This window comes from Dioszegia hungarica (genome assembly GCF_025882075.1).
Source record: "Dioszegia hungarica strain PDD-24b-2 chromosome Unknown MKK02contig_25, whole genome shotgun sequence".
Classification (NCBI taxonomy): Eukaryota; Fungi; Basidiomycota; class Tremellomycetes; order Tremellales; family Bulleribasidiaceae; genus Dioszegia; species Dioszegia hungarica.
The window spans coordinates 1,109,272-1,137,236 of NW_026515779.1; the positions used below are offsets into that span (position 1 = coordinate 1,109,272).

Sequence of the window (27,965 nt, forward strand, 5' to 3'; positions counted from 1 at the left end):
GCGAGTTTAGTTTGCTTTGAACAGGTTTGAGATTGCTCATTCACCTTGACCCCCGCTTCAGCATCAATTCTACAGCGATCACACACAGGCACAATGTGGGCACCTCAAACAACCAATCGGTCGCGATATTGGCCCGCTGACGACCGGCAACGGACAGCCGAGTTCCAACCGAGTGGCGATCCTTCACGGAGCGCAGGCTACGCCCAGCCTATCGGCGAGCAGTCCCGACTCCCCGGAGAAGACCCCTGGCTAGCAGGAGATATTGAGCGGGCGGGGCAGGGCTCCTTGCCTTGGATGAATTTTCACTGGCCACCGCTCTCGGCCCGAGAGCTCACTCATACCGGCTCGCCCAACACTCCATCCGAGCGTGTGCTCGAGACCCCCCTTTGGGCCAGCAGCGACTTGCATACGAGTCCCGCTCAGGTACGTGCTTCTCCATATGGTACTACAAAGCTTACATGCCTCAGCAGACCGCTTCCCTTTGGCATGCAGCAGATGGCATCAATATTGATCCAAGTACTGCCACTACTGTTCAAGATACAGGCCACTTACGTCTCGGACGACCTGTCTCGTACGACCCTGACGCTGACTTTGACACCAACGCTTCAGACACAGATTGGAGCCCTTCCTTCGGTAACATCGGGGGCGAGCGGGATCTCAAAGGCGGAGAGGATGACACCTATGTGATCGTCGGACGGGAGTCTGAGAATGAGCTTTCGGCGACTTTACCACAATCACCCGACGCGATGGACATCGACGATGCGGGGTCGCGCGTGCCCGGCGCGAGGTTGCAGACGACATGTATTAGGCAGAAGCAGACTATCAGATCCGCGCGCAAAGTGTACCTCAAAGTCAAGCAACGACAAATGACACTCATGAGTCGAGGGATCGGCCGAACTTTGGACCTCAACGCTTCAAATATGCCTCTCGGCTATCTGGACAGTCTGATCAGCCAGACGGATGATGCCGCTTACAGCAGGAAGTACAAGGGATACGCGATTCACGAGACTTGCGATGCGACCGGGAAGAGGTTATACCATTTTCTCGACCCAAAGACCGCTATGAACGTCGCCGGTGGGGTACACCAACTGATTGAGGTACGAACACGGACCACGTTTGACTTCCCGGACCTGATCAAAGATCAAGAACCGATTCGACAATACTCCACTCGCAGCACAGGCCATCCACTGGCCATTTCAGGCGTCGCGACATCGCCCCGGATGGAAGCTGGTGATGGCCTCGACGCTGAATTTGACCTCGGCCCTGACATTGAAGACCCTGACTGGCTCGCCTTTATGGATGGAGTTGACCGCGAACTAGGTCTTGGCTCCAACCACGATCAAGCACCGCACATAGCCACTGCAAGGCGGAACGTATCCGCTGGTCGCATTAATGCCGAACGAAAAAGATTCGCCACCATCCGACAGCGACAAGTGACGCTTATGACGCGAGGGATCCGTCGCACGCCTGCCGCTTGCCCCTCAGACATGCCTCTGACCCTCCTGGACAAGCTGGTGACCTTCACCGAGAACTCAGATCCCGACGAGTATGCAGGTTACGCGATCCACATGAGTCGTGCGGCAGATGGGAAGAGGATCTACTCGTTCCTCGACCCGCAGGCAGCCATCAGGGTGGGAGAGACGACGTTGCCGCTCCTCGCGACACCCTCCGCACCAGCAGTCGAAACTCATCTTGAAGATGCTCACCCTGGAACGACGACTTTCTCGAGACCTGTGTCATCACGGGGTTCAAAGCAGTCCCGAGGCGCCCGCAGGGACCGCAGGGAGGATCGTGAGCGTCGGCTTCGGCGCTTGGCTAAGGCGTATTTTATCCTCGAAGCTCGCGGTGTGCGCCGGACGTCCCAGTTTCCCACGCAGCGTGCGCCTCCCATCTACGTGGAGGGAGTCATCGCCCATATCGACCTCCTGTCAGTGGATCCGCTTTCTGAAGAGCCAGAGTGTTCGGGGCTAGTCCTGCATAATACCGCCGTGAGTAGACATGCGTGCCACCCCGTACTGCTGGACTGGAGGGAGAGGGTTGGGCTTGAGGGCGGCGGACGGAGCGAGTCCTTGTTGCTACCATGGATGGAAAAGTATCGGTAAAATAGAGTTGGTGGGGGCGAAGGAGGGTGGCGAATTGGGCTGGCATGAGGAGATAATGGGCGGCAAGGACTTGAAGACCGACTCATATGCAACCCCGTGTGATGTCTATACTGACCTAGTCATACCTGACCCTGGAGCACTCTCCGTTTGAGTGCTGACCATGAGTAGCGCCAGCTTTGCGAGAAGCCACACAGCGCGGGTCCTCCTTTGTGCTTAGCCTTTCACGGTTTCATCTAGTCTTCCGCCCTTCTTCTTTGCCACTGTGCTGATGCCCCTCCCATATCCTGATGCTTCTCTCTCCAAGCACCCAATCCAGTCCGGGCACGATTCGACGAAGATCGTTTGACTTATCCCACTCATCCACTTCAAGGCCTTCACAACTTTTCTTCTCAATACCGATCACTCACGCTCTCAATGTGGGCTCCTCAATACAATGTTAATCAGCAAGGCTGGTCGTCCGATATGGCGCCGCGAATGGTGGATTCGCAACCGAGTCTTGCAGCATATTCACCTGATATGGGCTACATTTCTCGATGAGCCTGAACTTGACTTTCGATCGCATGTCCCTCCGACCTCGCAGGACCCACTGTCTACAGAAGTCACTGAAGGACCCTTCGCGCCAAGCGATCTCCCCATCGACCCCGATCTCGGCTTTGCCTTTGATCCAGAGGACCCTGACTGGATCGCCTTGTGGGAAAGCAATCAAAGCATTGAAAGTGGGCAAGACCTCGGACGCGACCGCCACCACCACGCTGCCTGGCAACAAGAAAGTCCGAGCGAGGCAGTCTCGCCATCATTCGGCCCCATCAGCGGAGATCCACTGCACCCATTGACCCTGTTTCCTGATGACGACGCTGGTCTCGACTTCTTAGATACTGAGTGGCGCCCCTCCATCTATACCATGGAGAGCCAGCAGGATATCAACCACGGTGTCCGTGACGTCTCGGATGGACAAGGCACTGCGAACGTGACTTCGATAGCCTTGGATGGAAGCGCCAAGTCGCCCGACTCTGGCGCACATGCACAGACCGTACATACTCGACAGAGGCAGACTCGCGCCATGGGTCTTCGCAAACGGCACGACAAGGTGCGACAACGGCAGCTTATGCTTATGCGTCGAGGGATCGGCCGCACCAAGGGACTCAGTGCTCAAGCTATGCCTCTTGGCTATCTGAACAGCTTGATAAGCCAGACCGCTGATGCCGGCCACAGCATGAAGTACGAGGGATACGCGATTCACGAGACCCGCGATGCGGATGGAAGGAGGTCATACAGATTTCTTGATCCAGATACTGCCATGAGTATTCCTGGTGGGACACTCCCGCTTTTGCAGATGCGTGAACATAGCATGTTTGACCTCCCAGACCTTGACCTCTCAGACCTTGACAGTGACCAACAACCGAGACCAGAAGACTCCTCGACTGACGATACACATCACAATGCCCCCATCTCGTCTTTGGCGGCTATGGAGTCATCCCAGTCGCAGATGCCGAGTCGCCCGGCACTGGCACTAGCGCAGGGGCAAAGCCTTCTGCCGCCAAGCACAAGCGCAAAGTCTACGACAAGGTTCGGGAACGGCAGATCACACTCATGATTCGAGGGATCGGCCGCACTCGGGAACTCGTTGCTGGAAATATGCCTCTTGGCTATTTGGACAGCCTGGTGAGGCAGACCAATGATGCCGGTCAGAGCATGAACTACAAGGGTTAGGCGATTCACGAGACGCGCGATGCGGACGGAAAAAGGTCGTACGAGCTTCTCGACCCAGACACTGCGAAGAGTGTCCCGGGTGGAATCCGCGCGCTTGTGGCGATGCGTATTAAACATTACGACGGCTCCATATCACAAGTCGCAACATCGGGACCGTCAAGAGACCTGCCAGTGCGTGATCATGGCTTCGACGCTAGCGCTGGCTTCGACACTGAGCTTGAAGACCGTATCTGGTTCGCTTTAACAGAGGAACTCGAACGTGAACAACATCCTGGACCTGACTACCACGATCACGCCTCACGACAAAGCGGCACCACGCTTGCGGAGTCAGCCGCCGTGCCGCACTTGGCTGATGATACATCGCACTCGCTGTCCGCTGCAAGGCGGGATGTACCCCAGGAAAGGACCTACACCCAACGGAAAAAGCGCGCCAAAATCCGACAGCGACTGGAGACGCTTATGACTCGAGGCATCTGCCGCACCCCTGCCGCCAGGTCCTTGGACATGCCCTTGACCCTTCTGGACAAGCTGACCGACTTCACTGATAAGGCCGATAAAAACCGTTATGCGGGATACGCGATTGACGTGAGTCGCGCCACCGATGGGCAGAGGACGTATTCTTTCCTCGACCCACAGGCAGCCCTCAAAGTGGCAGCTGCGACGTTGCCGCTCCTCTCGCAGCGACAGCTTTCCGCGCCAGCTTGGGATACTGACCTTGGAGCTGCTCAGTACGACGCAGAGATCTCCTCGAGAGAAAAGTCGTTGCGCGAGGAGGCGCGGGCAGACCGCAGATGGCGGCGGGATAATGATCTTCAGCGCTTAGCCAAGGCGTACTTTGTGCTCGAAGCTCGTGGCGTGCGCCGGACGCTCCAATTCTCAACGCAACGCGCGCCCCCGAAATTCGTGAATGGAGTCGTCGACCGGACAGATTCTATCCCTGTCGATCCGTTCTCTGAGGCGCCCTTTTCGGGTCTGGTTCTGCACAATACCGCCGCTAATAGGAATACGTGCCATCCCGTACTGTTGGACTGGAGGGAGGCTGTCGGGCTTGAAGGTGGCGGACGGAGCGTGTCCTTATTGGCTCCATGGATGGACCGTTATCGGTAAAGATATGGCGTGGCGAAGGTGGGTGGCAATTCTTGACAGCTTGTATTGTAGCGCCGCGCGCGGGAAATAGATCGCCTATCAGCGATTAGATATTAGTGGGTGAGCCTGTACACTAGCCTTCAGTATGTCCACGTCCTTCAAAAAACGTTCACCGCACAAACCTACCCTCAGGTCTGAGACAGAGCCCTTCCCGAAATGGGACGAGTTTGATTGATAGAGTACAGAGTATACAAGAATGCCGGCTACCACCCGCCGCGGTCACTGCCGTTCCTCTTCTCGGTCAGAGGATCAAATATCCACCCTGATTCTCTGTAGAACCGGAATGATCTGTCTCATCAGCCCCACCCCGCTCGGCAGACACGTGACTCACCCTGTCCCAGTCCTCCATGGACCGCTTGAGCATCTCGACCTGTCCATCCGCATACGACTGGAGCATCTCGCGCATCTCCTCTTGCTTGTTCATCTCAAAGTATTGGTGCTCCTTGAGCACCTCGTCCGAGAATGCGTTGCTGGTCTCGTGCGCCGTCGTCACTGCTTCTTGCAACTATTGGTCAGCAGTCGTCTGTCTGGTCCAAACTTACCTCCTTTATCTTGATATCAAGCTTTCTGATCCTCTCCCGTCTTGTGTGGATATCATCCGTCCCGCGAAGCTTATCCACCTGGTCCCGGAGGTACGTCCCCAGCCCGACCGGCCCGCCCGCATGCCCCGTCTGAACGGCCGCCAGCCTGTCCCGCTCCGATACGATCGCAGAGAGGTATGCCGAAAGTTCCTCGAAATCTAGCTGCTTCTGATCTCGGAGCTTGATGGTGCTGCGGTGCGAGGTGGAGTGAGCGAGAAGGGATTGCGAGGAGTGAAGGAGTGGCTCAGTGGTGGTCGAGTTCTGCTCGTCAGCTGTCGCTAATTGGCAGAGGGGAGTCGTCCCTCGGCGCAGGTCCACATCCTGCATGCTCGCCTCCGAGCCCGTCCGCTTAGGCGTGGACCTCGAGAAGGGGAGAGGTGACTTCAGACTGGATGGTGATTGAGGCTTGAGCGGAGGAGGTGGAGGGGAGGCAGGTATGTCGGCGATATGAAGCCCAATAGCGGAAGGGGAGGACTTACTGTGTGCTTGAGCAAAGCCGAGAAGTCGAGCATTTTCTCAGCAAAGCGGTTGAGCGGCTCGGTGATCCCGCTCTCGAGATAGCCCAGAGTCTGATACGCCGCTGCCATGTCTTGATAATCCGCCGCCAGATCTGTATGTCAGCTTTCGCACCGTACTACCGGAGAGACCAGCTTACCATCTACCCTATTCTTGCCCCGACCGACCAAGCGCTCCACACCCGTCAAGCCCTCCTCGAACCGCTCAAGCTCCTCGCTCATTTCCACGAATCGCGCGTCCGGCTTCCGGACTTTGCTGAACGCGTTGATAAAGGTGTCGGAGAGAGAGTCCATCATGGAGAGGTGAGAGTCGGGTGGAGGGTGCGAGATGTGGTGGTGCTTGGCGACGGTCTGGGTATCAGCTCGGGCCCGGAGATGCAGATAAGAGGACATACCCATTCGGTACTTGTCAGGAAGTCGTTGACGAGCTTGCTACGCTGTAGAGTTGGGTGTCGCGCTATCCTATCGGCGAATCTTTGCAAACTGATCGTAAGCTTCGCTCTCAGAATCTCTTCTGATCGGAATAGCTTACTCCATACGCCGCTTCTCAATAAAGTCGGGCGCGAAGCGGTCTCCCTTGATATACTCTGTGAGGTCAGCGTCGATACATCCTGAGCACGGGCCTGAGAACGAACCTAGTCGGTGCTTGTCCGGAATAGGCGGTACGATACAAGCAGGGAACGCCTTGGCTAGGTGTTCTCGCAAGAAGGCAAAGTCCTGGAACCGACGGCGGACCACGGGTATGGGCTGCGAGAAGTTCTGAACGTTTGTCTAAGGGTCAGCATAAGCCTGAGATAGAGCAAGCAGGAAGGCCGCTCTGGGTCTCAGAGAAGAGGCACTCACCTGCGTCCGCACCGCATAGCTCACAAACATGTCCTTGCTTCCCTCGTGTTCCTTGACAGGGTCCTTGACGCTTATCGCCATCCATCTGCCTCCCCACTCTGTCCCATCGACCTCTGCGTGCTCCCTGTTCGCCTCTATATCCGAGCGGTACCGCTTGTGTTGCTGAATAGTGTCCGTTGACGCGCCCGGAGCAAACCCAGATCCCGATGCGGACCCCTCTCCCGCGCCCGGCGAGACAGGAGAGATATTCTCGAACCCATTGTCCGATTCAGAAGAGATGTCAAAGCCGGACGTCGAGGATGCCGTACCTGACTGACCACCTTTGGGAAGGAGGGAAGGGGCATCGTCCCATGCGATGGAGTGGAAGCCGTCTTCGTCGATTGGCTGGGAGGACATTTCTGGGCGGTTTGAGACGTTTTAAGTACGAGGGTGCAGCTGTGATTCGAGCGCAGCGATGGCGGGGAGCGATATGGGTGAGCGTGATAGCTAAGATAGGTGTAGGATGAGGTATCATGTGGTCATCTCCTCAACGCCAGCACAGCATATCAGGTGGTGGAGGTCGCTTTACGTAACGACCTTGGCCAGGCTACTCCATCAGCGGTCCTGAGCCAACTATCTATGCATCCACTCTATCCACTATCAGCTGATAGCACAGCAGGATCAGCTGCGCCTCACCCCTCCAGCTGCTACGGTCAATATAGCTCGTGAGAGGCCGAGTCCAGCTCGAATCAGCTCTTATCGCCCATTCCTTCCTCCGCTCCCCGCTGACGACATCGATCCCATTCCACCCTCATCTCGCTTGCCAGCTACCTAATCATATGAAAGCCAGGCGCTAGATCACCACCTTCACCATCAATAACCATCGCCAATCTGCCGCTCAGCGCAGGCTCTCCTGCTCCAGGCTCTGGCGCACGTCCGGCCGAGGCTGCGACCGCGAGCGGTATCCGTGAGGAGGACAAGGTACGTCCGAGCGGCCCGGGCTAGGTCCTTTCCGTGATCAGCTCTTACTTCTCCATCACTTATTATCTTGTTCAACCATCTCGGTCTCTGACATCACAACGATCAACTCCACTTGAGCTCATTCTGACCCATGCAGACCGGTACCAGGCGACGTCGATCAGATTCTTCTGCATCCGACAGCTCGACTCATCGGAACTCTGGGTCCTCCAAGCGGCCACGCGCGTCCTCGCCTATCTCCACTGCTACTCATCCCCCCGCAGGACCCTCCTCTACCCCAGCCGTCCCCGCCGCGATCCCCACTGCCGATATGACTCAGCCTACCAACGGAAACGGTGCCGCCGCCCACCAGCCCATCGCCGGGCCGTCCGGCAATGGGAGCCAACGCGTCCAGCTCCAAGGGAGCCTGATGTATCCAGACGATAGCGATTGGAGAGCAGCAGATGACGAGGACGAGGCGATGGACGTGGATGGAGTGGTAAAGAGCGGCGAATCCAGCTCGAAGCGGTTACCAGAGTTGACGGGGACCAAGAGGATACCTGTTGATCGGGAAGAGGTCACAAGGGTGATGCTTCAGGCCTTACGAGACATCGGGTATCAGTAAGTTCAAGCCTCTCCCCTATCAATGATGATGCTGACATGTAGCCAATCGGCCGACCTACTCGAGAGCGAATCAGGCTACGTCCTTGCGTCTCAAGCAGGAGCCGACTTCCAATCCGCCATCCTCGGCGGCCGATGGTCCGAAGCCCTCGCCCTCCTCCCTGCACTCGGCATCACCCTTCCGACCCCGCCCGAAGCAGTCGTCTCGTCCGCATCCTCCATTGCGTCCGGAAAGAGCAAGGCCGTCGCAGCTACCGGCAAAGATACCCCTGCCGACTGTATACGCTTTCTGGTCAGCCAGCAAAAATATCTGGAGATGATTGAGATGGGGGCGCAAAAGAAGGCGCTCGCGGTTTTGAGGAATGAGTTGGCGCCGGTCGCGCAGGATCCGGATGTGCTGCATCACATGTCGGGGTAAGCTAGCTCACCCGCACCTTGGGACACAGACTGGGCAAAGCTGATGTTGCAGGTATATGATGTGCATGGATCGGGAGGATCTGTATGAGCGGGCGCAGTGGGATGGGGCAGCCGGTACTTCTCGACGTCGACTACTCGAGCAAATACAGCGTATGATCTGCTTTCTTCCCGCCAACGCCAAGCTAATCCTCAGCGTACATCTCGCCAAAACTATTACTACCCCCTCGCCGGCTCGCCACCCTCCTCGAACAAGCCCGGCTGCATCAACAAGAATCCTGCTTCTTCCACAATGACCCCACCCCTTCGTCCCTCTACACCGACCACGAATGCGCCACGACCTCCTTCCCTTCCGCCACATCCCATATCCTCGTCGATCATGGGGATGAGGTACATAACCTCGCTTGGAGTAGAGATGGGACTATGCTGGCTACGGCGGGACATGATAAGATGGTGGTGATCTGGCGTTTAATAGTGAGTACATTGTCTTGCAGAGACATCGCTGATGGTAGCCTCTGACTCGACCAAGCGGGGAGGCAGGTTGGGATATCGTGCCTGTTCATCAGTTGAAGGATCATCGAGAATCGGTTGGGGCGCTCGCTTGGTCGCCTGACGGTAGTATCCTGGTCACGTCGGCAGATCGAGGGCTGTACATGTGGAACACCGAGGTATGTCTCTCTGTACAAGGGCCGGAATTCGGCGAAGGGGGTACGAGCGAGTCAGGGAGAAGACGGGGATAGGTCGCGAGTTAATGGGGAGATCTAGAGGGAGAGGAGGTTATGGAGAACGCTCATCTGCTGGGGATACTTGACTGGATCTGGCTGACAATCAGGATGGCACGCTCAAGAACTCCCCAACGAGCCCACTCCAACACACCGACGAAATCTCTGCTATCCGATGGATGCCAGACGGGACCCAATTTCTCGTCTCCACCATGGATTGCAAATTGACCTTCTACGTGAGTGCTTCCTTGGGTCGAGCTGATCCCAGTCCGCACGAGGCGATATGAAGCGTCAGTGGAACACTCCCACGATGCAGATCCGGGACTTTGACATCACGCCCGATGGGCTGAGGCTCGTCTGCGCGGTAGCACACATCCGGAGACATCTGGACGACCCAAAGCCAAAGCCATCGATAATGGGTCGGCCGATCCACGATCCAATCAACGGGATCAACAGCGAGCATATCAAGGACTTTGGGTATGAAGAGATGGATAACGGGGTGGTGGTCATCTTGCTCGCAGAGAAGAGGATTGAATCGTAAGCTTATTGACCGCTCAGAGGGAGGTGTCAGCTGATGAGGCAGGGCATTACCTGTTTTAGGATGCGGAATCAGCTCGCTCTCGATGGCTAGCGACGGGAAGCGATTCTTGGTCAATGTTGAGGATGAGGTGAGTCTTCTCACTACGGGCGTATCCGATGAGGTTGTCAAAAGAGGCGGAAAGGGGCGGAAAGTGGCGGCGCCGAACTTGGAGGGAGACAAGGTTGAGCTGGCTGGAGATGGCAGGGCAAGTGTAGCTGACTTGCAGAATGTCCGCTTGTACAGCCTCAACGACACGCATCTCAAGCTTGAGCGCAAGTTTGAGGGCCATGTACATTCCCGCTACGTCATTCGGTCCTGCTTTGGCCCGCCCAAGAATCGATATGTGCTCTCTGGTTCCGAAGGTGCGTAGAGTTACCTTTTCTCTAGACCTACTCCTTCTTCCCCCTTCTCCCAATCCACTCTTTGATTCTCGCTCTTTGCCTGGACCTCGCTGACATCGTAGATGGCCACGTCTACGTCTGGGACGCAACCACCGGAAAGAGCCTGCACGTCCTCCACGGCCATTCGGACAGTGTCAACGCGGTGGCCTGGAACCCTATTGCCTCCCGCAAGCTCTTTGCGTCTTGCTCAGACGACCATCAGGTCCGGATATGGCAGCCGTCGACGCTGAACGTGGGAGATGGGGTTCAGGTCGGGACCAAGGAGATGGGAGAGGAAGGCGAGGGTTTGGAGCTGTAGTATAGGTGGATGTTTGAATCAGAAGAGACATGATTTAACACGACTATGTAACTCTTATCGATTCGTCCAGGAGCTCATACAATCAGATACACAATGCTGCTGGTCTCGCACCTAGGCCCATCCCCCTTCGTCACTGACAGCAAAGTACGTGCACTATTCTACAAGATAGTATATACACAATCTGGCACCCCTAGTCATTCCTCGTCTTCTTTGCACCCCAAGGTTGTGGTCTACCCATCCCCAACCTCTTCTTCCCCTTTGCAAGCAATACCTCTCCGCCCCCTCCAGCCGCCCCAGGCAGATCCGGCATCCCGAGCCCCTTCATGCCCGCCAGACCAGCCGCCGCACTCGCCTGGAACCCTCCACCCACCGCCGACCCCAGCCCGGGGAACCGCGCACTGCTCCCCAGCGCAGGCGACGTCGCCCCTGATCCACCAGCGCCCATCGGCGATGATCCCCCACTACCGCTTCCACCAGGCAACCCCAGATTCTTCATCATCGCCAGACTGCTCGTACTCGCATTGGTGAAGCTCCCTAGGCCTGCGTCTTTTCCCCGCCCATCGTCCTTGTCGACGTTGAATGAGAATTTCGGCATTTCGGGGAACTGATGATTCCGGGATGGGAGGAGGACAGGAGGGGGTTTGGGGGACCGAACGATGTTGTTGGGCTGTAACATCCGATCGCGGTCGCTGCCGCCGCCGCCAGTTCGGTCCCGCTGGGCATTGCTGGCATGTAGGGCGGACGCGAAGCCTTTTTGGCCGGGGAGGGCGTATTCGTCCGCCTCGGAGTTCCAGTATTCAGCAGCTCGGGTGGCTTTGGTGACCTCGCGGCGGGCGAAGCGGTTGAAGGAGGAATCGCGAGCCTCAGGGGCGTCCCAGGTGGATAGAGGGGGTGCGGCACGAACACTGAGAGGTCAGTTGGTGTCCCAGCCAGACGGAAGTGTGGGGGAACAAACTGACTGCTTCATGATCTTGTCTTTCATCCCGCTTTCATCCGGTACAGGCCTCTCCAACATCGACGAGATGGTCTTCCGCCCCGACTCCTCAATATCTGGTAGATCCGCCGAGAAGTGGGTCTGAAATCAGCTGGTTCCCTACGTCAAATAACCATCTTTTTGGGGTAGGATTGTGTATGGTGCTTTTCCCATCACAATGTTTGTCAGACCAATTGTGAAGGCTGGCACAAACATCGGGCTTCAGGTCAAGACTTACAGGAGCGGTCTTCTGAGCAAGGGCAATAAATTCGCTAACGCTCCGATCTTTCTCGTCTCCTCCCGCCATCCGGAATTGGCAGTGTGACATGGTCTATACGCGTCAGCTTTACAGATTGGTCGCTGGACCTGATGTTTCTGAGAGCTCACCAAGAACAGCTGCGCCCTGGTCATGGCGACATAAAGCAATCGCCTCTCTTCTGCCACCTCGGCCGGCTCGACACATCGATAGAATGGGAATGTACCGCTTTCAACTTGGATGTGAGCTTCGTGCCCTGGTTGATCGTACAAAGGTAGACGCGAGCTCACCTGCCGGAATGAAGACGACCGGCCATTCCAGACCCTTTGCAGCGTGTACGGTGGAGATGGTGACTTTCTATATTGATCAGCTGTTAATTCCAGGCCATATGCGTTGCAAAGCTGAGAACATACAGGTACAGAAGCCTGATCTTCCTGATTCTGATTCTCCGTATCGGTCGACAACATCGACGTCTGCAGAAAGTAGCTGAGGGGATTGAGACTGTGAGATCAGCTACTATTTTTACGCGGCAGCGCGAGTCTTAGCTTACTTGGCAGCGGTACCTTCCTTTGACTCCTCTCCGCTCAACTCCGAGTCTGCCCGATTCCTTGTTGCTTCCCGCTTCTTCGCCGCCTTGCCCTTCTCTGCCTCCTCATCGCTCGACAAGACCTCAAAGATATCTTCCTCCCTCATCTTCCCCTTCTTGCCCTTCCCTTTCGCCGCCGTTTTGCCTTTCCCGGCGGCTTTACTCCCTGCCGCCACGCTGGTGGAGACACTGCTCGATCTCCTCCGGAAGAGCGGGCGAACAGCCAAGTCCGGCTTCTCCTCTTTGACTTGCGACATGACGTACGCCTCCATGGCTGCTGAAGACGCAGGGACGAAGCTCGGGTTATCTTGATCCGCGTTAGCCTGGCGCTGCTGTTCTTCCGCTATTGTTACGGAGAAGGATATCTGACATTAGTTCAGCCAAACACGAGACGTACCAATTCCTTGACGTTCTCCAGTCTCATCTCCGCATCCTGCTGCGTCGTCTTCAGATAGTTCTCGTAGTCCGTCTTGTCGACGACCATCTTGAGCAGATCCGCGACTGACGATCCCTTCTGCGCCGCCCTCCGCAACTTTCGCACGATCCCAACGAACGAGGCGAGCTTGTTCTTGAGCCCAGCCTTGATGCCCTCAGGTAAGGGGTCGCCGTCGGTCATCCGCTCGCATAGTTCCATCGGGCTGATCTTGGCGCGCTTGGCCGCTGCGACTAGGTCCGCGACCGACTTGTCGCCGATGGCTCGTTTCGGGGTGTTGACGACGCGGATGAAGGCGGGCTGCATGTCAGGATGAGCAGACCTAGGAGTGTCCAAAGCTTACGGTGAAGTTTGGATTCTCGGCTAGTTGAAGATAAGCCAGAAGATCCTTGACTTCTAGTCGGTCAAAGAACTTGTGTCCCCCGACGATGCGGTTTGGGATACCATCCTTCTGCAGGGCGCTCTCGATGACTCGCGAGAGAGCGTTATACCGGACTACAGGTCAGCTGAAGTAGTTTGATACAGTGCAACTTGGTGGAAGCTCACGCAATATCGCAAAGTCGCCATGATTCAGTACGTCACCCGAATACGCGATCATCCGCTTGATCTCGGTCGCGATAAAGCTTGCCTCGATGACGGGTGTGCTGAAGGTTTTCAGGTTGACGGTGGTGGATTTGGGATGTGATGTGTAAAGCGACTTAGGGGGTCGATCGCGGTCTATGAGTCAGCTTTGTCGCCAGTGTGCTGTGACAGGATGAGCTGACCCTGTGTGATCAGGGTGGATGCGGCGGAGAGAATGGAACCGGTCGAGCGGTAGTTTTGCTCCAGGTATATGGCTTTGACACCGGTAAAATCTGGAGCATGAGCTATTTGAAGGCTGAGCCTGACAGGAGAGCTCACCCTTCTTCATCCGATTCAAGTTCTCCACCTCGGCCGACCGCCACCCATACACACTCTGATCCGGGTCCCCGACAATAGTCACCCCCTGATGAGCCTTCGCAAAGCATTTCATCAGCTCATACTGGATGACGTTGGTGTCCTGCAGCGTGAGCTCTTTTTATCGTGGCGGGCTTGTGGGCTTACCTGGAATTCGTCGACAAGGATGTGGTGACAAGACGCCAATATGCCCGGACTACCGGTGAAGAGCTTGAGCCCGTACACTAGCAGGTCGTCGAAGTCGAGCGAATTGCTTTCCCGGAGTGATGCCTCGTACTCGCCATATATCTGAAAGTCAATGAAAGCGACGTAGACAGCTGATGACTCACCTCGGCGATAACAGCAGTCGTGCTCGTCGATGCGCTCGGCTCATTCATCGCTCGGATCGCCATGGCGTCCGCGGTCTCGCCCCTGGACTTGGCCTTGCTGATGTCTGACAGGACCGCACGGTCCTTGAGCGATATATTCGCGCCTTCTAGGTGTTCCGCGCGGGCCTTGATCAGGCCAGCCACTATTTTCTTACTGTCTGTCAGCTTTGACTTCACGAGCTGTGGGAGGCATACCAGTCGTCCGCGTCGGCAATGGCAAAGTTGTTGGGTATGTCCACAAGCCCGCCATACCGCCTCAAGAAGCGAACGCAAGTTGCATGGAACGTGCCTATTATCAGCGTCTCCCAGAGGTCAGACCTACCAAGCACAAGCCCTCCCGCCAGCTTTGGTCCCAGAAGTTTCTCCAGACGCTTCCGCATCTCATTTGCGGCCTTGTTTGTGAAGGTGACGGCGGTGATTTGATGGGGAAACAGCTTGTGATGTTGGACGAGATAGGCGACGCGGGAAGTGAGAACGCGGGTCTTTCCTGAGCCAGGACCGGCAAGGATCTGTAGTGGGACTGCAGGGTCGGCAGTGACAGCTATGGCGTCAGCTCGACTCTGGCCGGACGGGGTGGACAACTCAGGGAGCGCACCCTTATGTTGAGCGGGGTTCAAGCCAGAGAGATATGGGTATACCCCCGGCTTTGGCTGACTCGAGCCCGTGAGCTCGACGTCGGGCTCTTCGCTGGCCCTCATCGCAGCGGAGGTGAGGCTGAGATAGGTTCTGTTTGTGGTTGACGGTGTAAATATCGTCGATCCCAAGTTGTGACGTCTGAGGAGCTTCTTTCCGTTGGAAGTCAGACGCGTCGAGCGGAGATGGAGATGCTTGCCCGTGGCGTTGAAGTCGGCCAGCGAGGCAGCGAGGAGAGCACGACTGGTGACATTGCATGTATAGCCAAAAGATACAAGAATTCGCAGTGACTACCAAGCTTCGTAGCTCTCATCGACGTGCCCAGACATCACCGGGCTGTCAGCGCCGACGAAAATTATCAGATCGCGAAAGACGCCCTTCCTCTCCGCCAGCTTGTACCGCCATCCACCATGAACAGGTGAGTGTACGCAACAAGTGACATGGCTACCGTGCTGATATTCAAGACGTAACCAGCTGAATCAGCGACTCCCACAATCTTCTTCATCCCCATCGCCTGTCCTCCTGCCCCCATCAGCCGGTCCATCATCCGGCCGGGTCTCACCCGCTCCCTTTCCCCGCCCAGGCTCGTCATCCTCGCAGTACTCGGAGAGTCCATATGGAGGTGGTATGGGGAGTGGGAGCAACGGGTCGGGATACTCGAGAACGGCGATGCATCTTGAGGGGCAGAATGACGACAAGCTGGAGGGATTGCTAGGGAAGGTGAAGATACTGAAAGATGTGAGTTGAGCAATATGCGAGGATTCTTGCACGGACCGCTTGGGCCCTGAGAATGCTATGCTGACTAGTTAGATCACCGTAGGTATAGGGAACGAAGTGAGAGATAGTAATATGGAATTGGGAGGAATGGTGAGATCCCCGTCTTGCGGCCGGCCTTGGAGAGGAGCTGATGGACCAGAACGACGCCTTTACATCCACCTCCAACTTCCTCAACGGGACATATCGTCGTATGACGAAGATGGCCAAGCGACAAGGCGGGACGTGGTGCTGGTTTCTGGCGTTTGTCATGTTTGTTCTCTGGCTCTTTATAGTAGTATGGTGGCTGAGGCGATAACATCATCTGCTCAGGTATGTCTTGACTTCCGATCCTGCCATCAAAAAGCGAACCATTAGTTAGTCTGGGATTGACTCTACCTGACGGGACCTGGCAATGCACGTCGTTCTACGCCGCTGACTATATTGATGCTGATTGATGGTGCCTGGTCCCATCATCTGATGGTACCTTTCGCTCCGGTCCCCTGTTTTCTTGTCGTCAAGGGTCCCCACCCTGATCAACACACAGTCTATCGCTAGCAGGGATCTGGTCAGCCTGATTGCTGACTGACGCCTGGGTATATAAGGCGGTCTCTTCCATCGCTATTCTTCCTCTCTTCATCGTTCTGATCTTCATCTCATAAGCAGTATCTCAAGTGAGCCTCTTCCTCTCCCTCCACCCTTCTCCCGCCGACTCCTCCTCTGTCCATACTGACTATTGTAGCACTTTACACCCAAACATCAACTTAACGTCAGCCAAACCCACCTTAATAACAACAGTAAGTAATGTACCCCTCCCCCCTACACTACCCTATAGCGTATGATGCCTCGTAGCCTCCATCTCGCTTCGACGAGTCTGACATCGGCTGATGCACTCAGACAATGCCCAACCATACTCCCATGACATCTTCCGACGCCTCGCGGATCCAGAGCTCCGAAGCTCGCGCTGGCGGCGGCGGCGTCTCGTCGAATTCCTTCTCCGCCAGGGCCCAGTCGGCCGGCGCTACCAACTTCAACAATGGCATCGGCGGCGGAGGGAGTGGTGGCGGTGGGAAAGGTAGCGGGGGCGGTGGGGGTGGAGGCAAGAGCGGGGGTGGCGGCGGAGGGAATGGAGGTGGCGGCGGTGGAAAGAGTGGCGGCGGAGGAGGCGGGAAGAAGTAGGCTGTGCTCTCCGCTATCAGCTTAACGGGCAACGGGCTTGAAGCAGCTTAGGTCGGAAAGGGTGGGTATCTATGTTCAATGACCACTTTACTATGCATACAGTACATACGAAGAAGAGGTGCAATAGATAAGCGCGCACCCGCTCTGCGCCCCTTCTCATGTGAATAGCTCTCTATGGCGGTGCGGTTCAGCGTCTGTGTTTTATGAGATGATGAGAAACCTCCTGCCATGAGTAGACCCTAATTGATGCCGAATGATGCAGTATGTCATACATCTACGAGCGCTTCTTCCACTTCCGCGTCCTTCTCATATTTTCCCACAACGCTCCTGCATGCTCCTCTACGTCTACCGTCAAGTCCAGCGCCACGAATCTTTCCCGATGTTCGGCGATGATGTCGCGCATTGTGGCAAGACTGTGTTGTGGGAAAAAGTGATTGAGTATCTCCGCACCGCCCTGGAACGTTTTACGGAGGATGAGTAATACGTCGAGCGTGATCAGGTCGTATTGGCTTACGCTGAGATATGAGCTGAAGTCGTGTTTGAGATGAGGAACGTGACACGATCAGGACGGGGAAGGGCAATCGCGATTGCTTGACCTACTAGGGTTCTGGGTGTCCGTAAGGCCAGTAGTGCGTCGCTTCATGCACAGCGAGCATACGATCGGTTCCTCGAAATGGACAGATGTGTCCTCGGCAGTCAGAGTGTAGCTCACCCCGGTGAGATTGGAAGGTCGCGGGATTGCTGGTTTCGAAGTAGCAGCGTTCTTGCTCGCATCGGAAGGTTTTGCTGGAGACCATGCTGGCGGTATCAATGACCAAGCTTCATTCCACATTTCGGTGCACATAATGGCTCACACGGTTCAGGTGGGGCGTCGGCAGGACGCGGGCAGAGAGTGCGATACTGATTCAGGAGACCTGCGCCTATTCAGTTGAAGCTCACACGTCTCGTTCATTAGGATGACCTAGCTCGACGGAAGACCTACTAGATGTGGCGTGTGATCACTGGGAACCGGGATATGTCGAACAAGAACCAAGGAAGGAGTGGCTGGACAAATCAGCTTCCCAGTCGTCAAGGCTGATCAGCGCGTCGTCCGAAATTTTCCGCCAAAGGACCCCTCGAAACAGTTGGGGGTGGACGAGCACGACGCGCATGCTTTCTCTTGCCACCTCCTTTGGAAGAGCAACCTCCTTAGCAGCTCGAGTATCAAGGCCCAAGCATCAAGGTCATTTTGTGGGTGAGTATTTCTAAGTTGTCAGCTGTCAGTGTCGATGGCGTCGTCGCCTTCATCATTCAGTAGCGAGTCGTGATTATGTCCGAAACTTCGGCAGGACATCAGATCGAAGAGACTCGACCAGTCAGTACGGGCAATCCTACAGAGCCTGAGATTCTGTCACACGCAGGCCGGCCTTCACCATGAAGCTGGCCACGCTGATCTACATAGCTATCATGCTGGCTACATACAGGCTGGCAGAAGGTCTGGTTATTCTTGTCAGGGGGCATAGCTGCGGCGGCGCTATCGGGCGTGGCAGAGCTGCTGGCCAGCTGCTGGCAGCTGGACGACTTCGGCCGTCTCTTCTCAGCGGTTCAAGCCGGCCCGGTTCTGACCGGCCGAGGGGACCCGAAGCGTTCTGATTGGCTGATGATCTTGACCTTAGATTACTGATAAGATCTGATGAGCCAATCATATCTAGCCGCTATTACGTTACGATCTATTTCTCCGGGGTCTCCCTCTGCTCGTGCGCCTCGGGATGAGTCGGGAGGGCGCGGAAGTGAAAGCCGGTCGAGTGGGGGGAAGGCAAAAGTCCGCTCTAGCTTGGCTATCCAGGAGTATATAGGTAGAGCAGCTTATCCCCAGGCCCCCATCATCTATCCATATCATCACATCCTACCTCTACTCTACTTATCCCCAAATCCACAACAAAAATGGTCGCCAAGCCCTACAACCTCCCCTCCGAGCCCGAGTTCGAGCAGGCCGTCCACGAGATCACCTCTACCCTCGAGCCCTTCCTCGACGCCAACCCCGAGTACCGCAAGGCGCTCGCTGTTGTCCAGATCCCCGAGCGTATCATCCAGTTCCGTGTCACCTGGGAACGTGACGATGGAACCATCGCCGTCAACCGGGGATACCGTGTCCAGTTCAACTCTGCTCTTGGCCCATACAAGGGTGGTCTCCGGTGAGTTTTGTGATAAGTCGCGCGAGCTTGACTAAACCGCAGTCTCCACCCCTCCGTCAACTTGTCCATCCTCAAGTTCCTCGGATTCGAGCAGGTCTTCAAGAATGCGCTTACTGGCTTGATGATGGGTGGTGGAAAGGGTGGTTGTGACTTTGACCCCAAGGGCAAGTCCGACAATGAGATCAGGCGATTCGTAAGTCTATCTGCTAGATAGAGCTGACGGTAGTGCTACGCCTTCATGCTCGAGCTCTCCCGACACATTGGCGACAACACCGATGTCCCCGCTGGAGACATTGGTACCGGCGGTCGCGAGATTGGCTTCATGTTTGGCGCGTACAAGAAGTACAGGAACGAGTTTGTCGGTGTCTTGACCGGCAAGGGTGCCGACTGGGGAGGATCCTTCATCCGTCCCGAGGCCACTGGGTAAGTCTACCTGTCGAACTCGCTGACAGCAGTTACGGTCTCGTTTACTACGTCACCGAGATGCTGCGCGACCTCGACAACACCGACTGGAAGGGCAAGCGCGTCCTCCTCTCCGGTGCCGGAAACGTCGCCCAGTACGCCGCTCTCAAGGTCATTGAGCTCGGCGGAAAGGTTCTCTCCCTCTCCGACTCAACCGGTTCGCTCATCGCCAACGACGACGAGGGATTCTCGCCAGAGGACATCCAGACCGTCGCCGACATCAAGCTCGCCCGCAAATCCCTCACCGCCTGGTCCCAGGACCGCTTCACATGGCACGAGGGCAAGCGTCCCTGGACATTGGTCTCCAAGGCCGATGTCGCTCTCCCTTCCGCAACCCAGAACGAGGTGTCCGAGGAGGAGGCCAAGGCTTTGATCAAGGCCGGCGTCCGATACGTTGCCGAGGGTTCCAACATGTAAGCCATTCCCTAGGCCTTACGAGTTGTGCTGACTGGTAGGGGCTGCACCCAGGAGGCTATCGAGGTATTCGAGGCGACCCGCGCTGCCACCACCTCCGCCACCGAGACATCTGGTGTCTGCTACTACGCCCCCGGAAAGGCTGCCAACGCCGGTGGTGTCGCTGTATCCGGTCTCGAGATGGCCCAGAACTCTGCCCGCCTCAAGTGGACCCCCGAGGAGGTTGACGCCAAGCTCAAGGACATCATGGTCACTTGCTGTAAGTCTGCCGTACATGCAAAAGGGACTGTGCTGATCATCCAGACAAGACATGCCGTGAGACTGGTGAAAAGTACTCGACCAAGGGTGCGATCCCCTCGCTCGTGGCCGGTGCCAACATTGCTGGATTCATCAAGGTCGCCGATGCCATGCGCGACCAGGGTGACTGGTGGTAGTGGTTGAATTAGATTGTAGTAGATAGACAAAATAGCATCATTGTAGACTTGGGCATGTAGGCATCACGACGAAAGCGATCTGAACGATGGGCATATGAGGTTGAGCGGGGTTTCAAGGTCAAGTGGAGCAGATGAGTCACGTCCCGATGTGTTCTCTGCGCAGTTCGTGCGGATCGTATAATACATGCAGTACACCTTGACAGCGAAATTGAACTTCCCCCACTTCTGAAATCCCTTCTTACCCGCCCGGTCTCCAACAGACAGCCCTAACTCTCCTCATCTACCATCCTTCCCAAGTTGCTCGTCTTGACGGGGCTCGAACCGAATACGCCCGAGTGGTGGATCGGGAAGGAGCTAGACGGGTTGGAGTTCTCCCTCAGGACGGTCGGTGGAGACGCGCGAGTGTGGCTAGTCGATCAGCTAACGTCCCCTCGAGACACTCGAGGTGATTTTAGCTCACCTCTCACTCCCTCTCCGGACGTGCTTCACGCCTCCTCCCGGAACTTCCATTGCCTCGCTCGTTGCTGCTGGGCTGATCCCCACTCCGACGCCCTGAGAGGGTGAGAGCCGGTCGTTGCCCTGCTGCCCCTGGCCCTGTTGAGCACTGAAGGATTCGCGGGTGACATTGGACGGGATGGGGATGGAGCCTGGTGGCGAGCTGGAAGCGATAGGGGGGGGTGAGCCGATCGAGGGTGAGAATGCGTGGGGAAGACTAGAGGTCAGCGGAGCGCAAGGCGCTAGAGACTGGACATACCCCTCGGGAGTGGGGATAGCGGTTCCGGGCGCCTGGGCAGACTGGACTCCCGCCTTGTTCATCATGTAGTCTCCCGAGTCAAAGTACTTGCGGTCCTGTGCTGTAAAGCTAGTGCTTTCACCATGAAGGAGGCAGAGCTAGCTCACCTTCTGCATCTTGGTCAACACGTTCTTGCCGGGAACTTTGCCATACAGCTTGAACGCTTTCTGGTCTTCCTCGCTCATGGACTGGATGTCAGCTCGATCCAGAGCTTATAGTAGCATCAGACTCACCGAGATATCGACCTTGTTCTGTATCGGTTAGCCAACTATCCCTGGTCGCGCCGGTAACAGGGGGTCCGGGGACGGTCCACTTACCAGCTTGTGGGGATTCATCTTGATCCTATACCCAGCGGAGGTGGCAGATGAAGTATAGCAGAAGAGCTGAACGAGATATCTGGGGGCCCTGCCCTTCGTATGGCTCGCTCGGGAGATTATAGCAGCGCGCTATCTATTCCGGTAGAGGTAGACGAGATTGAGTCCGGTACTTGCGGGCGAGATCTTTCCGTCGGGCTTTCTTTCTGGATGTGAAGCGGTATGATAGGCTGTGTTAAGTGGACGCGTGCTGTGGGAAGAATGGTCAAGTATGAAGTAGTTGGGTATAGTGTGGAATGTATAGAATGAAGACTGAAGAGGGCGAGGTGCCTTTGGTGCATGTGACGCATGACGCTAAGGAATGGAACTAATCAGATCTACTCCCGCTAATCAAAATCACCTGCATTTACTATTCACCAAAGATAAAGTCTAATCAACACTAAGGTTATGACAAGATAACTCACCCCTCCATCGCCTGGACGAGCTTGGCAAAGTAGCTGTCCTTCTTATCCTTCAAAACCCCAGGTGCGTCAAACTCCAGCACCTTGCCGGCACCGAGCACGAGGATTTTGTCATAGTCCATGACGGTCGCGAGGCGGTGGGCGACGGTGAGAACGGTAGTGTTGCGCGGGAGATTCCGGATGGATTGCTGAATCAGGGTGTCGGTTTCAAAGTCCACGGACGCAGTAGCCTAAGTGATCAGCTCCATGAACGTCAACCAGATCGACATGGCTCACCTCATCCAGTATCAAGAGCTTGCTTCCCCGGACAAGCGCCCGCGCGAGGGCGACTAACTGGCGCTGGCCCTGCGACAGGTTACCACCTCCAGCAGCAATGGGCGAGTCGAGTGTGAGCCGCTGAGGCGTAGCGGTACCGCTGGTAGATTGACGAACGGACCCCAGGCCCGAGGACTGGAGGGCGTCATTCAGCTCGGCGTCGTCATGATCGCCGAATGGGTCCTGATTGTCAGCCTACAGCTCGGGCCTATGGACGTGTAGGTAGCTCACCAAGTTGAAGCGCATGCTACCGGATAGCAGGACGGGGTCTTGCGGGATGATAGTGACATTCGACCGAAGCGCCTCGAGGTTGATCTTTTCGGTAGCGAGACCGTCAATCTTGACGCTGCCGGTGGTGGGGACCATTCTGAGGATAGCCAGCGCCTATTTGGTAAGCTTAGAACTGCATCCGGTCAGAGACAATCGCATAGCGTACCAGTGTCGACTTCCCACTTCCCGTCCTCCCAACAATTCCGACCCGCTCGCCGCTCTTGATCGTTACCTCCAGATTGTCCAGCACGGTCGGTCCATCCGTCGAGTACTTGGCCGACAGCTTGTCGAGGATGATCTCCCCGCTTGTTGGCCACGCGGCGGGTGGCTGGTTCCTGGAAGTCGCCTGGGGTTCTTGATCGATAACGAGGTAGTCTTGGATGCGCTGTAGTGTGAGCTGAGCACCAGGAAAGTCGGTATGTATGCAAGAGCTCACCTCGACTGAGTTACCCTCAACTTCCATCTGGTTGACCAGCCTCACCCACCACTACTCGATCAGCTTCATTCGTCATTGGTGGTGCACAGGCATGACACTCACCAAGATGGTGTACGAGAACGCGATAGCCTGGTTCAGCGCGAAGCCAGCCGTACTAGCATCCATCCTAGGCCCATAGACCAAGAACGCCGCCAAAAGCGCCGCAAACAGCCCACCGAGCATGTCGATCCGGACCGTCACCCATCGGTTCAGATTGTAGAAAGCCGTGGCAGCGCGAGTGTACTTGTCGGCCCGCTTGCGCGCCTCGCGGCGGAGCTTCTCCTGCGCACCGAAAGCGCGGATAGAGACGATTCCGTTGACGGCGGCGGAGAAGTGCGAGAAGAGGGGGGATTTGGCGTTGGACATTTCGCGCTTGACCGAGAGCTGGCCGTGGATGTAGACTTCGCCGAGGAAGGCACCGACTGCTCCGATGACCTGTGAAGTCAGCTTTTGATTGCCGTCTCTTGGACTGTCCAGCTTACAATTGCTGGGATTGAGAAGAGGGGAACGAGCGAAACGACGATCATGAACTTGATGATCATCCCGATGGTGATCTCCGCGACCGTCGAAAATGTCTAATGAGTCAGTTGATGAAGCGCACGTTCGGAGATCGCGGGTTAAATGACCTCGGTGAAAGCCCCATCAATACTCTTCATGTCCTTTGTAAACCGCCCGACGAGCCGGCCCACCGGCGTGACATCCAGGAACCTCGAATAGGCGCCAAAGATCCGGTCGACGAGCCGCTTGTGGATGGTCCGGCTGGCTTTGATGGCGCCGAGGTAGAAGAGGACGTTCGAGGCGCTGGCGGTGATCAGGCCCGAGGCGACCCAGACAAAGTAGATGCCGAGGAAGTAGGGTACCGAGACTTCGCCGGGGACACGAGCGTGGTCGTATGCTCTTGCCCACACTCCGAGCCAGTACGTCTCGAAGGATGCAAAGCCTTGACCGGCGAGGAGGAGGCCAAAGTAGAGGATCCAGAAGACTGGGCCGCCGAACGTGCTATGGGATGAGCTTGATAGTGCACATACTCGCACAAGGAAACTCACGAAAAGAACGAAAACATAGCCTTCTTGCTGATCCGCCCTTCTGCCTTTTCTTCCGCCTGAATGAGCTTCGCCGCAGACTTCTTCTCCTCGGGCTTGGTCAGATCCTCCTTGGGGGCAGAGTCATCCTCCTTCTTCTCCTTCTCGACAACAGCGGCGAGCTCCTCGTCGTGATCCAGAACGTCTTCGATGGGACCGGCTGAGCGTATCGTTCCGTCCTCGTTCAGAGCCAGCATAAAGTCCGCCATGGGAGCGACGAGGCCGATGTGATGGGTCTGAAATTAGCCTGATTCTTTTCGGCTGCAGGAGCGACGTACGATAAGAAGCACAGTCCGGTCCTTCATGAGCGGCCCTCGGAACAGATTATCGATGATAAATCTCGATGTCAAGGTGTCCAGCGCCGAGAAGATGTCTGAATCAGCTCCCAGCAGACTCAAACTCACCATCGAGAAGCACCACCTCGGTCTGGGCGTAAACCGAGCGTGCTAGCGTGACCCTGGCCTTCTGGCCGCCGCTGAGCGTAACGCCCTTCTCCCCAATCTCGGTCTGGTCCCCGTTGTCCAAAAGCTTCAGATCCGGCTCTAGACCGCAATCATGCAGGACCGACCGATACCTCTTTTCGTCGAATTCATCCCCAAAGACGATATTATCCCGGATGGTTTCGGAGAGACACCATGATTCCTGGGCTGCATAGGAGACGCCACCAGAGCGGGGAAGGTGGAAGAATGATCCGGGATGGTTGACGAAGTGGAGTTCGCCAATGAGCGCCTAGAAGTCAGCTTGTGCACCAGCTCGAGTTTATAAAAACTGACCTTGAGGAAAGAGGACTTTCCAGATCCCGTCGGTCCGGTGATAAGGTTGATCTTGCCCTTGACAAACGTGACATCTTCCACCTTGAGCGAAAAGCCGGGCGTATCGGTGCCTTTGGACGAGCCCCAGTTGAACTCGGCGTGCTTCAAGCGAATCAAGCCTTGCTCTTCCGCTTCGAGTTGCGCCGCAGGCTGGAGGAACACCGGTGACTTGGGCTCAAACTCGTCTACCATTTCGCTCTGACTGATTTAGCTCACAGGCCGGGCGATCGGAGTATCACAGCTTACCGTCTTCAAGAAAGCGTTTATTCGGCCAAGAGATACCGAAGCAGTAACAAAGCCGTTGATCAGGTAGAAGCACATGCTAAGCTGACCCTTGACGAGTTCAAAGACGGCCATACTTGAAAAGACTGCTTGTCAGCAAGGTCTATAGCGTGAGAGGGGGAACGTACCGGTGGCAGCGGTGAGCTGTTTCTTTTGAACCAAGGTGTAGACAGCATAGGTGATGGACATGGTCAGGACTGGAAGTACGAGGTTGGCCACCGTGGTGAATCTGTCATAAGCTCAGCTGACGAGTCACACTCACAGACTCATGAGTCTCCTCTTCCAGATGAGGTCCAGCTCAACTTCTCGCTTCTCGGCAATCCGCTCCTTCATCCGCCCCTCCCAGGCAAACATCTTGAGCATACGAAGCGCGCCGACAGCTTCGGTGATGACATCGACTCGCGCGTCCGTCTGGTATCGTCAGCTCAAATGCAGAGGAAAGTGCTTCTGCCATTTGGAACTTACCGCTACCATCCGCTTTGTCTGGAAGTCTGCGTTGAACTTGGTGAGGAAGCCCGGGATAGGCAGAGTGATGAGCATGATGAACATGCCGATCAGGGCACTCCAGCTGAGGATGCGGTACAGGAAGACGATACACAGGGCGAGCTGGATGGGGGTGTATATGAAGACGAGAGGAAGATCGCGACCTGCCCGTCAGCTCTGTTGGGCGACCCCACATACCCTCAACAATCGACTCCACATCCGCTGCCATCAAGACGTTGATCTTGCCGGCCATGCCTTGCCCGGGGACGACCGCCGCGGCAGGCTTATCCGCCACGGACTCGGCATCTGCAGCCTTGTCCTTGCCTTTCGAGCTGGTCGTCGAGCCGACCGCAGTCGACTCGCCGAGAAGCTGGCCTTCTTCGCTATCGACTGTATCGATGTGCTCGATGGCGGCTTCTGGACCTGGTCCCTCTGCTGCTTCGATGCGGATCAGAGGGGTCTTGGTGCCTTCTGCTGCAACCTCCTTCTTCTCCTCGTCGCCGAGCGAGTCCTTCATGCGAAGTCGGAGCGAGTGGTCGAAAAGTAGCTGGGTGAGGAGTGACTCGGCGCGGACCAAGGAGCGAGTAGTGATAAAAATGTAGTACTGAATGGCGACGGAGCCGATGAAAGGGCCTGGAGTCAGCTGAGCCACAGGTATGGCTCACCTAGGAAGAGGATGACGACCCAGAACAGCGGGTGCATCGCCTGACCCTGTCCATCCGCTTGAAGATACCTGCTATCAGCACAAGCTGGATCCTTGGACTTACAAGAGAATCTGTTGAGTACCGACAGGAGCCGCCAGCTCAGCCACACCAGAAATTACGCACATCAGAGCTGAACGTCAGCGTTGCCGATCTGACACCTACATGTCACGAATAGCTCCCAGCGGAAGATGTAAGCGATCATGGCTGCCAGATGCCTTGGCTTCTTGCCCTCTTGCTCTCGTCGATACGGGTCGAGGTGCTTCATGTGTTTCTGATCGTCAGCTAGCTCACGTAGACATGACTCACCGTGTACAGGTGATCCGCCTCATCGTAGTCTGCCAGTGGTGGTAGGTCTTCGTAGGGTAACGAAGGATTTCTCCATGCCTTCCAGATGATTGGTGTCCTGACGTCAGCTTGGCCTGCCCCAGACTTACATGTACTCGTAGGACAGGTAGAAGAGTAGCGGTGCGACCTGCTCGGGATGGATTTGCCCTTTGACCCTAGGGTTGAACTTGTCAACCGGGACGTAGGTCCGCGGCCGGATGAGGGGAAGGAGCACCGCCGCGACGGAGAGGATGGCCAAACGGGACCAGGTGACAGCATTTGGCAGGTCGACCGCTGTGAGGTAGGTTGTGCATAGCGGCCAAAAGTCGCGGTAAGCGTAGAGGCACCAGGCGAGCAAGAGGAGCGTATCGAGGTGCGTGATAATGTGAAGGCGGAGGGGAGTGGCGGGGCGCAGTGTGAGCAGCAGGAAGGAGAATATCAGCGTGTAGGTCTAAAAGTCAGCTCTAGGCGATCGAATCGATACTGATAGCTCACGTAGAAAACAGACGCTCCAAACTCTCCCCACTCCAAACTCGAATACTCATCCACAGAATGCGAGTGGTGTTTGTGCTTCTTTCCCTTGTGCTCCTTTTTCCTCAGCACGTCCACCGTGTCCGGTGATTCCGCTTGGATCGTCGCGTATATGCTGAGGGCGAGCAGAGCGCACAGACACAGGGTCCTGAACACTTCAAGAGCAAAGAGGACCGTGCCAGCCTCCTTGAATGACCGGACGTGCGCTCGAAAGTCGGACCAGAGTCCGCGGGACGGCATGTAGAGGGGCGAGGGTTCTGGCTCTGCTTCTGCGAGGTCGTCGTCATCTTCGAGAAAGATGGGTTGGCGATTCCGCCTGAAAACATGGCGGGATAAGAAGCGGTATGCCTTTGGGACGAGGTATGAGAGGAGGAGGATTCCGAGGGAGATGACAACCAGGAGAGGAAGAAGGAGAAGCGAGTTCTCAATGAGCAGTGGCGTGGGACTATTGTCAGTCGGGTCTTGGCTTGGACGTACTGTCTTTTGGGCCGGTGAGCCTCGAGCTCGCTGAAGATCGCTTGAGCGTTCATCGCGGAAGAGCAAATTTGCCAGCAAGCGGGGAGCAGCTCAATTCCCTGCAACTCTCTTTTACCGACTAGATACAAGAGCTACCCTGATGAGCTGACGGTGATATGTCCAACGTCAGATA

The 27,965-nt window shown here is 56.2% G+C and overlaps 9 protein-coding genes across 9 annotated transcripts; 5 read left to right on the plus strand and 4 right to left on the minus strand.

Annotated features, from left to right (window-relative positions):
- Positions 1 to 93: 93 nt before the first annotated feature.
- On the plus strand, positions 94 to 2,047 carry MKK02DRAFT_30385 (uncharacterized protein; the record flags this gene model as incomplete). Its single annotated transcript, XM_053088032.1, has 3 exons — positions 94 to 423; positions 468 to 1,988; positions 2,030 to 2,047. 3 exons carry the CDS (start codon positions 94 to 96, stop codon positions 2,045 to 2,047), a joined length of 1,869 nt encoding a protein of 622 aa, XP_052942395.1.
- Positions 2,048 to 2,535: 488 nt separating this feature from the next.
- MKK02DRAFT_30386 (uncharacterized protein) lies at positions 2,536 to 4,919 on the plus strand (the record flags this gene model as incomplete). The annotated part of the gene is made up of 3 exons (XM_053088033.1): positions 2,536 to 3,572; positions 3,617 to 3,764; positions 3,813 to 4,919. The coding sequence occupies 3 exons, from the start codon at positions 2,536 to 2,538 to the stop codon at positions 4,917 to 4,919; spliced, it is 2,292 nt and encodes a 763-aa protein (XP_052942396.1).
- Positions 4,920 to 5,207: 288 nt separating this feature from the next.
- On the minus strand, positions 5,208 to 7,293 carry MKK02DRAFT_30387 (uncharacterized protein; the record flags this gene model as incomplete). The annotated part of the gene is made up of 9 exons (XM_053088034.1): positions 5,208 to 5,246; positions 5,290 to 5,463; positions 5,501 to 5,800; positions 6,019 to 6,149; positions 6,195 to 6,405; positions 6,450 to 6,537; positions 6,587 to 6,641; positions 6,690 to 6,825; positions 6,898 to 7,293. 9 exons carry the CDS (start codon positions 7,291 to 7,293, stop codon positions 5,208 to 5,210), a joined length of 1,530 nt encoding a protein of 509 aa, XP_052942397.1.
- An 871-nt stretch (positions 7,294 to 8,164) lies between these two features.
- Positions 8,165 to 10,869, plus strand: MKK02DRAFT_20814 (putative negative regulation of gluconeogenesis-related protein; the record flags this gene model as incomplete). Its single annotated transcript, XM_053086317.1, has 10 exons — positions 8,165 to 8,454; positions 8,500 to 8,868; positions 8,924 to 9,021; positions 9,065 to 9,342; positions 9,381 to 9,536; positions 9,701 to 9,826; positions 9,859 to 10,127; positions 10,174 to 10,258; positions 10,397 to 10,532; positions 10,634 to 10,869. 10 exons carry the CDS (start codon positions 8,165 to 8,167, stop codon positions 10,867 to 10,869), a joined length of 2,043 nt encoding a protein of 680 aa, XP_052942398.1.
- A 190-nt stretch (positions 10,870 to 11,059) lies between these two features.
- Positions 11,060 to 15,119, minus strand: MKK02DRAFT_40926 (P-loop containing nucleoside triphosphate hydrolase protein; the record flags this gene model as incomplete). The annotated part of the gene is made up of 17 exons (XM_053091334.1): positions 11,060 to 11,774; positions 11,829 to 11,944; positions 12,081 to 12,173; positions 12,230 to 12,333; positions 12,389 to 12,455; positions 12,512 to 12,599; positions 12,649 to 13,049; positions 13,082 to 13,417; positions 13,461 to 13,612; positions 13,664 to 13,834; positions 13,882 to 13,971; positions 14,018 to 14,156; positions 14,201 to 14,341; positions 14,383 to 14,575; positions 14,617 to 14,710; positions 14,744 to 14,962; positions 15,017 to 15,119. 17 exons carry the CDS (start codon positions 15,117 to 15,119, stop codon positions 11,060 to 11,062), a joined length of 3,222 nt encoding a protein of 1,073 aa, XP_052942399.1.
- Positions 15,120 to 15,464: 345 nt separating this feature from the next.
- Positions 15,465 to 16,126, plus strand: MKK02DRAFT_30390 (uncharacterized protein; the record flags this gene model as incomplete). The annotated part of the gene is made up of 4 exons (XM_053088035.1): positions 15,465 to 15,472; positions 15,519 to 15,792; positions 15,865 to 15,921; positions 15,971 to 16,126. 4 exons carry the CDS (start codon positions 15,465 to 15,467, stop codon positions 16,124 to 16,126), a joined length of 495 nt encoding a protein of 164 aa, XP_052942400.1.
- Positions 16,127 to 18,909: 2,783 nt separating this feature from the next.
- MKK02DRAFT_20161 (Glutamate/Leucine/Phenylalanine/Valine dehydrogenase-domain-containing protein) lies at positions 18,910 to 20,470 on the plus strand (the record flags this gene model as incomplete). The annotated part of the gene is made up of 6 exons (XM_053086208.1): positions 18,910 to 19,160; positions 19,203 to 19,353; positions 19,387 to 19,583; positions 19,616 to 20,035; positions 20,078 to 20,295; positions 20,340 to 20,470. The coding sequence occupies 6 exons, from the start codon at positions 18,910 to 18,912 to the stop codon at positions 20,468 to 20,470; spliced, it is 1,368 nt and encodes a 455-aa protein (XP_052942401.1).
- Positions 20,471 to 20,736: 266 nt separating this feature from the next.
- On the minus strand, positions 20,737 to 21,598 carry MKK02DRAFT_40929 (uncharacterized protein; the record flags this gene model as incomplete). The annotated part of the gene is made up of 6 exons (XM_053091335.1): positions 20,737 to 20,878; positions 20,931 to 21,182; positions 21,225 to 21,319; positions 21,371 to 21,451; positions 21,497 to 21,514; positions 21,581 to 21,598. 6 exons carry the CDS (start codon positions 21,596 to 21,598, stop codon positions 20,737 to 20,739), a joined length of 606 nt encoding a protein of 201 aa, XP_052942402.1.
- Positions 21,599 to 22,037: 439 nt separating this feature from the next.
- Positions 22,038 to 27,846, minus strand: MKK02DRAFT_40930 (uncharacterized protein; the record flags this gene model as incomplete). Its single annotated transcript, XM_053091336.1, has 24 exons — positions 22,038 to 22,268; positions 22,315 to 22,536; positions 22,585 to 22,737; positions 22,790 to 23,008; positions 23,060 to 23,110; positions 23,162 to 23,533; positions 23,581 to 23,673; positions 23,725 to 24,097; positions 24,145 to 24,416; positions 24,459 to 24,553; positions 24,585 to 24,909; positions 24,954 to 25,190; positions 25,239 to 25,360; positions 25,403 to 25,503; positions 25,537 to 25,685; positions 25,740 to 25,921; positions 25,956 to 26,390; positions 26,423 to 26,490; positions 26,525 to 26,591; positions 26,624 to 26,732; positions 26,768 to 26,864; positions 26,896 to 27,236; positions 27,281 to 27,761; positions 27,794 to 27,846. 24 exons carry the CDS (start codon positions 27,844 to 27,846, stop codon positions 22,038 to 22,040), a joined length of 4,848 nt encoding a protein of 1,615 aa, XP_052942403.1.
- Between the last annotated feature and the right edge of the window lie 119 nt (positions 27,847 to 27,965).